General features: G+C 40.4%; 1 protein-coding gene across 1 annotated transcript; it reads left to right on the top strand.

Moving 5' to 3' along the window:
- Positions 1-4,038: 4,038 nt before the first annotated feature.
- LOC144959234 (IgGFc-binding protein-like) lies at positions 4,039-9,771 on the top strand. The gene is made up of 3 exons (XM_078891775.1): positions 4,039-4,182; positions 7,968-8,148; positions 9,044-9,771. Exons 1-3 carry the CDS (start codon positions 4,039-4,041, stop codon positions 9,769-9,771), a joined length of 1,053 nt encoding a protein of 350 aa, XP_078747901.1.
- The last annotated feature ends 1,862 nt before the right edge of the window (positions 9,772-11,633 follow it).

Below are 11,633 nucleotides of genomic sequence, written 5' to 3'. Positions count from 1 at the left end.
CCAGGCATAAGCTACATCGTTTTGATGATGGGGTGTATCCCGTTGCTTTAGATATAATTTTACATGAAATGTTGTGGTCTAGTTTGTTGTCTTTTAATTTCCAAATATGTTCGCTGAATTTTGTGGATCTTTTTTTTTAGTTAGTGATTCTAAATGTTGAGGTGTGGAGGTTGTATCGTGTTTTGAAATTATTTTCCGTTAGTCCTACATATTTTTATTGTTTGTTTGTTTTAGTTTCGGTGACTGTGACTTGGTAAATTAAACTTGATTCTAAACATTGTTTGTTTAGCGGGCAATAATCCTTATTTCTGCCGTTGCATTTTCTGGTGGGTGGGATTTGCTCTTGTCGGTGGTTTATCAATATTTTTTGTTGTGGCTTGAAATGATTTGTTCTATTTTGCGCATACACGAATAGCTTATTTTTATGGTGTTCCTGTTGATAATGTTATGTAGCTTGTGGATTTTTGGACCACAACCTGAAACATCGATGTAGACTGACTCCAACATTGTGATAAATATTAAAATAATTTATATATATACTTATATTTATATATATAAACATATGTATTAATAATATATTATATATATATAAAATAAATATATATCTATATATTTTAATATATTTTGTAAAATATACCACATCATAGTATCAGAACTGCAAATATCTAAAAAACAAAAACAAAAGAAAACAAACAAAGCGCATAATTCCCTCTATCATCAATTTTAATAAGATTTCACCAGGTTACTCAAGTTGTTGTGTTTGGTTCATTAATATTCAATTGCATAAGTTCTTTGTATACTGCATGCGTGAATGAGCAATCAGGTAATTTATGGATAAATTAGTTCAAACAAACCTCTGCTCGATCCACAGGCGTCTGTTTCGAAGCCAGTTCGTGTGGAGCGGTGGTCGTTGTGTCCAGATGTTAATATTTAAACAATTTCCATTGTCCGATGACAGCCGAGCGTGAGCGACACAGGTTGAAGGGTTTTTTCTCCTACAAAGGTGTGAAATATCATATTCGACAGGGGAGATAATTTCGTTGACAACCAGTGCTGGGATTACCCGCCCAAATCATTACCCGGGTAGTAGTAGTAGTATCGTATGGTGGGGTCACACTTTCAGATCTGTCGCGTCGAGCCAAGCCTTGAATTCATCTTCACATTTGTGAATGGTTTCATAAGCTCCATTCAGCTTGGTAACAGGACAGTGGAGCACAAGGTGGTCTACATCTTGGGGGTCAGTTTGGCATTTGGGGCATTCTGTTGAGTTGTTTAGACCCCATTTCTTCATTTTTGCGGCTGTTTTCGCATGTCTGGAGCGTAGCCTATTTGCAGCCACCCAGTATTTCCTACCAAGCTGCGAGCCAGGAATTTCATTGGTAGCGTCTTCAATAATGTAGCCTCCTGTTGGGGTATTATTTGCCCATTCTTTTCTCCAGGGGAGCTGCAAGGTCTGGGCCGGACGTCCCGCTTGCTGAAAGGAAATTGATGTGCATTTCGAACCCAACACCTCTCATTTCCAGGTGCATTGATCGCCGCGTAATCCTGTCTTTGACAGAGATTATTGCATATGGCCTCTCATGCATTATTGTGTCCATAACAGCACCTTACCGTGGTGTTCCCTGTTTCTACTGAGTTTGTTATGGGCGCGACCGAGTCCCCGGCGGTATAACCGGGTTAGGGAGTAGGTGGGACCCCTTCCTCTTAAGGTGCAGGAGTCAGAGCCCACCGGTGAGTGGTACACGCTCTGCTCCTCACTCACCCACCTCACACTCATTCTGTAGTGTGGTGTCTTCTGTATGTCCTTACTTTTCTTAATCTACCCCTATAACTCATACTCTCCCTAGCCATCGATGTATGGCTCCACTGCCTTGTGGATACCTTCGGGAGGTGGAAAGGCTAAGGAGTAAACCTGACAGAAATCTGCATCCAAACTGATGCCAAACGTATCGCTGTGGCGATCCTTTGGACCACACCAGGGAGGAAGAGAGGGAGGTTCTGGTTACTGGGCAGCCCAGGATCTCCACATACTCTGCCCAGGCCGCGCCCTGGAGAGGACACTCCAGTCTCACCTTCACCGGTGAAGAGTAACAACACGGAAGACAGCAGTCTACGAGTGATAAGTCTTGCTCGATTGGCGTAGAGTTGGACGATACGGGTTTTCTTCGACGGTGGGAGGGATCATCGTAATCCTACTGGTCAGCTACCGCCCGCCCCAAGCTGGGCAGCCCCCCAGCCAGAAAGGTGTTGACCCGCCACGATCTGCGTGCTTCAGAGGGTGCCTGGAGCTTAGAGCTTGCAAGCTTGACAAGTGGATGGTTAAACTGTGTACCAGGCAAGCAAATGAAAAAGAAAACGAAGTCCCCAGCTCTTCGATTAGCAAGCTGGAATATAAGAACTATGCGCTCAGGACTGACAGATGACCTTCAGGCCATGGACGATGCTCGAAAAACAGCAGTAATTGATCGTGAACTTAACAGTTTGAATATCGACATAGCAGCCTTGCTGAAACGCGACTCCCAGAGAGGGGATCCCTGAAGGAGAAACACTTTACATTCTTCTGGCAAGGAAAAGGCACAGAAGACGTGAGGGAGCACGGTGCTGGATTTGCAGTACGCCATACATTGTTTCCTATGATCGAACCGCCAACAGACGGCACAGAGAGAATTTTAAAGCTGCGCCTGTCATCCATGCATGGCTCGGTGAACCTTGTTTGCGTCTACGCCCCAACACTGCAAGCTTCGGTTGAAGTAAAGGACCAATTCTATGAGTCATTAGACGCCATTGTCAACAATATCCCAGAAGTGGAGCACATCTACCTTCTTGTCGACTTCAACGCGCGAGTTGGTGCTGACAAAGAATTATGGCCAACCGTTTTGGGGCACCACGGCATAGGAAAGATGAATGAAAATGGTCAGAGGCTTCTTGAAGTCTGCTGCTATCGCAAACTATGCGTGACGAACACTTATTTTCAGAACAAGGCATGTCACAAGGTGTCATGGAGACATCCAAGGTCAAAACACTGGCATCAGCTGGACATGATCATCACTAAGCGCGATTCTCTTAACATTGTTTGTAACACCAGGTCCTATCAAAGCGCTGATTGCGACACTGATCACTCTTTGGTTGCCACAAGGGTGAAACTGACACCAAAGAAACTTCATCACTCAAAGAAAAAGGGCCAGCCCAGGATCAACATCAGCAAGACAGCTTACCGGGAAAAGAATATAGAGTTCAACGAGCAACTTGAGAAGATTCTCAACACAGCTCATAGAGAAGCAGAACAAAACGCACAGGACAGCTGGAACTCTCTAAGAAACGCCATTTACAGCACTGCAGTTCGGACATACGTCAAAAAGGAGCGCAAGAGCAATGATTGGTTTGAAGCCAGAATTACTGAGATGGAACCAGTCATTGATGCCAAGCGCAGCGCACTTGTCAGCTATAAACATAAACCGAGTCAGAGGAACCTGCAGGCGCTGCGAGCTGCACGCAGCAAAGCACAGCAAACAGCACGACGTTGCGCCAATGACTACTGGCTTCAGTTGTCGGCAACATCCAGCAAGCGTCTGAAAGTGGCAACATAAGGGCCATGTATGAGGGCATCAAACAGGCGACAGGCAAATCTACAAAGAAAACTGCACCTATTAAATCCAAGACAGGGGAAGCCATCACTGACAAGGACAAGCAGATGGGTAGATGGGTAGAGCACTACTTGGAACTCTACGCCAAGAGAAAACACTGTCACCCAAAAAGCGTTAGACGCAATTGAAGAACTGCCAGTACTGGAAGAACTAGATGCAGAACCAATTATGGAGGAGCTCAGCAAAGCAATCGATGCTCTGGCCTGTGCAGAGCACCCGGTGACGACAGCATTCCACCCGAAATCATCAAATGTGGAAAGCCAGCCCTCTTGGAACCACTACATAAACTCCTGTGTCTTTGCTGGAGAGAAGGCAAGGTACCCCAGGATATGCGTGATGCCAAGATTATCACCCTCTACAAAACAAGGGAGACCGTAGCGACTGTAATAACTATATGGGAATCACTCTACTGAGCATTGTGGGTAAAGTCTTTGCGCGCGTTGTCCTTGCTCGACTACAAGTCCTCGCCGAACGTATCTACCCAGAGTCGCAGTGTGACTTCAGAGCCAAGAGGTCGACAGTGGACATGATCTTCTCGGTACGTCAACTTCAAGAGAAATGCAGAGAACAGCAGATGCCCCTCTACATTGCATTTATTGACCTGACAAAGGCATTTGACCTTGTTAGCAGGAAGGGCCTTTTCCAGCTGCTAAAGAAGATTGACTGTCCTCCTCAGCAGCTTAGCATCATTGCCTCCTTCCACGACGACATGAAGGGCACCATTAGCTACGACGGTGGAGCCTCTGAACCCTTCCCCATGCGCAGGGGCGTGAAACAAGGCTGTGTCCTCGCACCGACTTTGTTTGGTATATTTTTCTCCTTACTCGAAGTTCGCATTCAAAGAGTCCCCAGAAGGAGTCCACTTACACACCAAAAGTGATGGGAAGCTGTTCAATCTGGCACGGCTGAGAGCAAAGACCAAGGTCCGCACAGTCCTCATAAGGGAAATGCTATTTGCAGATGATGCAGCTCTATGCGCGCATACCGAGGAAGACCTTCAGCGGCTGATGGACAGGTTTTCCCACGCATGCAGGGAATTCGGGCTGACAATCAGCATCAAGAAAACAAATGTAATGTGTCAGGATGTCCCCTCTATACCAGCAATCTACATTGACAACGAGGAGCTAGAAGTCACTGATCACTTCACATACCTGGGCACAACCATCACCAGCAACCTCTCACTTGATGCAGAATTAGACAAGCGCATCGCCAAAGCTGCCGCTGTCATGGCACAACTGAGCAAGAGAGTGTGGACCAACAACCAACTCACTTTGAACACCAAACTCAGAGTATACCTGGCATGTGTACTCAGTAGACTACTGTATGGCAGTGAATCCTGGACAACATATGCCAGACAGGAGAACCGCCTGGAAAACTTCCACATTCGCTGTCTACGACGAATTCTCGGCATCAGGTGGCAGGACAGACTCACTAACAATGCAGTGCTAGAAAGAGCTAACTCCCTCAGTATGCATCTCATGCTCTGCCAGCGAAGTTTGCGATGGCTTGGTCACGTACACAGGATGGACAATGGACGCATACCCAAAGACATCATGTACGGTGAACTAGCTTCTGGACGGCGACCAACTGGCCGTCCAGCTCTGCGCTTCTATGATGTCTGCAAAAAGACATGAAATTGACAGGCATCGACTCAAACACCTGGGAGTCGCTTGCTGACGACCGCAGTAGATATGCGGTGATGGAGGGAGTGAAGACAGGTGAGGAGAGGAGAAAGACAAAGTTTAAGGAGAGGAGAGCAAGGAGGAAAGAAAGGCAGCAGATCCAAATACCAAACGCACAGTCAAACTATGTGTGCAGCAACTGAGGTAGAGACTGCCATGCAAGGATTGGTCTGCTGAGTAACACCCGTCGTTGCTCTCAACAAAACTGATGAGACTAACGTCATACAGGGCGCAAACCATCGTCTCTCGAGACGGAAGGATTCCTACTACTTTTCTCCATTCATCAGTGATGCTGTAGTAATCTTTCTTTGAGAGGTAGAAAGGGGATCTGGATTTTAATCTTGAGCAGGTGGGGGCATTTTTGTAAATTTCGCACAGAGGGGTATCGTTGTTTTGTTCTGCCTTTTGAATCCACCTTTGGTTTTGTTCCTCTCTTCTGAGATGTGGTGGTGCAATTCCACTCAAGACTGGATTACCTGGGTAATACCCGGGTAGTGGTCTGATTATCCGGGTACCCGCGGTATCCATGGCAGGGGTGACTTTTTGTCCATATTTTTTTTTGTGGGGGAGTAGTGGGGGGGGGGCGGCTTATTTATTATTTATTACAACAAATGAAACGAAACTGAAGTAAGAAACAAGAATAATTAACTACAATGAAACCAAAATTATTATTTTTTAAATACCTGAGACTCCTTTAAAAGATAAGAACTAATACAGTCTTAAACTGTTGATTCCAAAATTGAATCAAATGTGTGTTAACAAATAAAAAAAAAATCAATGTAATTGAAAAAAAAGGAGGAAAATCTTTTGAAAAAACGTCATGTAAATGAAAATATGGAAATCAAGATTGTATTAGTTCCAATTGTTGTTCAAAAATATTAATTTGTCAACGGAGCTTTCCTTCAAGGAACTTCTTTTTGCCGAGATGACCTCACCGGTCTTGGTGAAGCGGGTACTCGTTATTTCCCCTTTTACCCGATTACCCGGTTTAACTTTATTACCCGCGGGTACCCGGGTACCTGTCCAGCCCTATTGACAACCATTTTAACTAGCAATAAAGATTTCAGGCAAATCCTTGTGCCTCGATTTCGCTCGCGAAGAGCCCAAGTTCGTGACACAATATGGGACGCGGCCGTTTCGTATATGCTATTTTCAAAAATTCATTACGACGCTTTTTATCAATAAAAATATCTGAATTTTGACACACAATTAGTAAAGATGCCATTTTAGATTATGTTAAGCGGCAAAACTTGTGCAATTACTAAAAAGCCGTTAAAAACAGATGTTTGCCTTTTGAGTAGAATGTTTCTAAAACTATCAAGAGAAGAGATGTTGCCGTGAAATAGGTTATAAATGAACATTTCATCTACTCAAGTTTAAAAATTTCATGTGATAAGTACTTTTTACGTATCTTCACAAAACATGAACCCAATTTAATGAGTGAGAAGAGGAGACAGCCATTTTCCCTCCATCGATCGTCACGCAATGTGGCGTCAGCGAGGCCAGACGTCAGATGGTCAAAATTCTACATGACCAAATTCGATTTAAAACTGGCTAAATAGAAACTCGCATAGTTTTCACTACAAATACTGACCTCCTTAAAAAATTAATTGCATAGACCAGGATAAATGTCATTGAGACAAAAATAAATAAATAAGATTTAATAAAAGAAATACAATTCTTTATTTGGCAAATTTTGGTCACACGCCTGGCCACCTGCACCTCGACCGCGAAAGTCTGAAGACCCATCTCTCTCGCTTTCTTTGGGCATTTTTTACATCATAGTCATAGGGGTGTTAATTTTGTCGGCTCTAGCTTTTTGTCTTACTATAATAAGTTGACAATTCCACTTTCCAATCTTTGTCCCTTTTAAAATAGGCTTGTCCAATTTCTCTGTTCCTCACAGTAAATTAACACAAAGAAAAACAAACACACACACAAACACACACACACACACACTCTCTCTCTCTCTCTCTCTCTCTCTCTCTCTCTCTCTCTCTCTCAAAACTAATACAATTCATGATCTCACGGACTATTTTGATTGATGATAATTTAGCAGGCCATTTGTATGGGTTGTCAACACAAAATTACCCTTCGGAAATGTTCCAAATCATCAATATTATGTATATTTTAAAACAAAATGACGTTGACCCTAGCCATAATGCTTTAAAACTATACAAGTTAGATCTCTTCTGATGTCATCATCATATTTTCTGAGAAATCTTCTCTAAAATTGCCAATTTTCCATATAATATTCCAAGTATTAAGCGAGAAACAGCCACAAACCAGAATAAACGCAGAAAAAGCGTCCTAAATTTTCTGTATTTTTTTCTATTTGTGAGTCATCTAAATAAATGACACCTTTGAAACTACAGAACTTTTAAAACTTTTGGATGTTCGAAATTCAAACTTATTGTTACTCAGTGGTAATAAGGCTTTGGTTTAAACGTAGTATTTCCCCACAAAAAATATAAATATAAATTTTCATAGCCATTCCTAATTTTAACAGATGGCTGCTGCCGTTGTAAGGTATAGGAAATAACATATTGTATTTACATCATCATTTTCATCATCATCATCATTAGCACTTACTTTCAAGTTTAATAGAAGAAGATAATGTATTTTAACGTTCATTCAATAGGTAAGTCTCTACATGAAAGACCCGAATCAGACAATGGTAGCCACCCTCAGCCCAAGTAAACCTGGTGTCGAAATGGTAGCCCCGACAGACCACATTTTCCCTAAGGGTAACGTAAGGGGCCACAAATATGTCATTAGACTAGTGGCTTCCAATCTAGTGACAGTCACTGTATGGACAGGAGGTAAGTCTTCAGAGGATAATACCAATAATAATACCGATAATAATGATATTAACAATAATGATGATGATGATGATGATGATGATGATGATGATAATAATACTAGTAATAATAATAATAATAATAATAATAATAATAATAATAATAATAATAATAATAATAATAATAATAATAATAATATAATAATAATAAGATAATAATAATAATAATAATAATAATAATAATAATAATAATAATAATAATAATAATAATAATAATAATAATAACAATAGTAACGAAATGTAAAGGTGAATGGTGTTAGGTAGTAGGCGAGTCGTTGATCCACCATTTCTGTTTTACTACGACAGGTCGATTGAAAAAATGACTGTTCAAACAATGAACAAAAAATTGGAATTGTATTCGTAATCGTTGAATAATATTTTTTTATTCAACAGATTCAAAGCAATATTCAAAGATTACGTTTTTTCTAAGAAATGACAGGGTTTTCCAATTAATATTTGGGTAGGATGAAGTCGCTTCAGGTCTGTTTTCATTAATTCATTGTTCTGCTACAATTTCAAATCATTACAAATATATATGTGTTCATTAGAACTATTGATAAATTTGCTAACACCAGATCTTCAAGCAAATCATAATGATAACAATTATTACCACGACCACTTCCCCTAACTCAGACTACGCAGCCACTGTCACCATCACCACGAAAACCACCACCACCACCACCACCACCTTCATCATCATCATCATCATCATCATCATCATCATCATCATCATCATCATCATCATCATCATCATCATCATCATCATCATCACCACCATCATCATCATCATCATCATCGGAATCATCAACATTAACATCATTACCATTATAATCACCAAATCAGCATTTCTTTTACAGGCAGTTCTAATAAGGATACATATCTCGCCCTTCCCGTATCTGACTTTGGGAAAAAGTACATGGCTTTGAGCATGTCAATGGATATAAAATACAGTCCGGCTAACTTCATTGTGATTGCAGCCGATTCTCAACCCGCCAATGTCAAATTACATTTGCCGATTGCCTATTTAAACGCAATTGAATTTCGCTATGAAACCATTTCATACTCAAACAATGACATCATCGAAATCCACCTGGAGTCTTACGAAGCCATTCAGTTTCAGATCGGCGTGGACTTAACAGGAGCTCTGATTGAATCGGACTTCATTGTGGCCGTTTATTCTGGAGCAAATCGTACGGCATACCCACAAATGATTTCCTTATCACACGTTATTGAGCAAATACCACCGACTGACATGGCTGGGAAACAGTTCGCTGCTTTCCCTACATGCGCTCTAGATAACGAATCCAAATTCAAGTACCGAGTGGTATCGATACACCAAAGTACCGTTGTCCAAGTCTACATCGGTGACGAAATGACGTCATATTTTTTACCTCGAGCTGGATTTGTGCTAGATTTAGATTTTCGCTTGACAGAAACTTTGAACTACGTTGAATCATCGAATGCTATTTATGTATACTATATAAGTAAGAGTGGTATTGACACAACGCCCTACAGAAGATTTGGTGACGTGTTTACCCTGATAATTCCTCCATTAGACGTGGAAATGCCTTCATCCTACTTGTAAGTTTCTGAGAAAATGTATGACCAACCACCTACAAAACAGTATTATATAAGGATGAACCAGATGCCAAAAAAAAATCATTTACAGTAAATTAAAAAAACAAACAAAATACAAACAAAAAAAAAAAAAACAAAAAACAATCCCAACAACCATCAGAACTGTGAAATTTGAATTTCTAGTACGTTTAGAAACTTAAGTCATTTTCAATAACGAAGTATTTAGACTTCACCCAAGTGTCATATATCTGACCACGAACCCCAATTTCTTCATCTTAATCATCCCAAATAACACAGTTTTGAGGCGGTGAGTCACATATCATTTTTTAAACCATTCTGGAATATTATGTCTATTCTATTCAATAAGTAAGATATTCATCAGTTCTGTCCGCCAACACAATTGCAACGCACGCAAAACTAAGTGTGACCTATGTGATTTCTAGTCTGTTACTTAAACGAACTAATATCGCCATCATCCAAGTTGGCAGTATATGATAGATCTTGGTGAGAAACACACCCTTTACATGACAGTGACTTGTTTTCGGTTTTCATCGTTGACATAAATTCTTTTGTGAAGATTGTCTCGGCTGTTCGCGAGAATTTGCAATGGCTCGGAATTGATCTCCATTCCGTATGCGCAAGCTGTTTTTGATAGACGATATGTAGGTGACTGTAATTCGTATTCATTTGTTGCCGCCATTAAGCCAATGTCATCTGAAAATCGGTTACAAAGAACTTTGCCCTCTATTGATACTCAGCGCTGGTATTTTCGAGAGTTTCTTTCATTATTATTTCCAACTATAGGCTGAAAAGAGTAGGGATAAGGATGCAACCCTGTCCGACACCAAATTTAGTTCTGAATGGATCACCTAACTCATTGTGAGGTATTGTGAGTAATGAGCCATTCGGCATAGTCTCATCTGTGAAGTATGATGACCCCTATCTCCTATGGTCACCTGATATCAAGATGACATTCACTGTGAATCTGTGCCACTGTGAAAATGGTTATTTTTCCCATTTGAAATATATACAATGAGCTTGAATTTAAACTGGAAGTCTTCCGAAAGACTGGATACATTTTTTTGCAACTGATCTTCTGGGTTCAGAGTGATGTTTGGCATCTTTTTGTTTAGACCCACACTTATTGAATTTTCATAGTAATTCACTTGTTTTTATTATTACTTCGTCAAAATCAAAGCCTCTGGTTGTATTTCAAGGACCACAATGACATACTTTATCGAATTCCTTTCTCAAATCGATATAATTGTGGAATAATTCTTGTTGGTGTTGTAAGGGTTTTCTGGCAACAGACGACTTGTTGCATTGTGCCTCTGTTAGTTCTATAGCCACCCGTTCCTCTGCCAGTATTTCTTCTGCTTTGTTTCTCATCCAGAATATGTTTATCATTATTTTGTTTAGGTATTTATTGTAAAATTTTACTTCCATAGCCGTCCTCTTTAATGGCTTGTCGATAGATACAAGTATATTTCTTTTCGCAGCTTCAGGAGAGTGTAGTATTGTATCGTATAGTTTAAAAGCATATATGTTTTAACCGCCTTTAAATGCTATGTGAAACGTTCCAACATAGATATAATTTTTCAAAATTATATAAACAGCATTCATTATTAATATGACAATATTGAGTATATTATAATCAGTATTTCAAATGATTTAAAACTAGAGATTCCATACCGTTAATTGCGACATGCTGTAGATAATAAGCAATAAATCATGAATTCAAAATTTAAGGCAAATTACATAAGTTGTAAGTTTATAGCAGTTAAAGCGAATTGTTTTTATTCGGAAACAAGTATGACGTGAACTCAAAAATCAATAGCCGGAACAACGTGTCAGCACGAGATCTTTTGG

Source organism: Berghia stephanieae, chromosome 13 (genome assembly GCF_034508935.2).
Source record: "Berghia stephanieae isolate SIO BIC M18660-M18661 chromosome 13, UCSD_Bste_1.3, whole genome shotgun sequence".
NCBI lineage: Eukaryota > Metazoa > Mollusca > Gastropoda > Nudibranchia > Aeolidiidae > Berghia > Berghia stephanieae.
This window is presented reverse-complemented; position numbering and strand designations above follow the sequence as displayed.

Bases quoted from the DNA above. Each gene is read 5' to 3' on its own strand.
- LOC144959234 (XM_078891775.1), top strand. From the start codon at position 4,039: ATGGGAATCACTCTACTGAGCATTGTGGGTAAAGTCTTTGCGCGCGTT. The intron at 4,183-7,967 runs GTACGTCAACTT...TTCATTCAATAG, and splicing joins CAGTGGACATGATCTTCTCG to GTAAGTCTCTACATGAAAGA. The intron at 8,149-9,043 runs GTAAGTCTTCAG...TTTCTTTTACAG, and splicing joins AGTCACTGTATGGACAGGAG to GCAGTTCTAATAAGGATACA.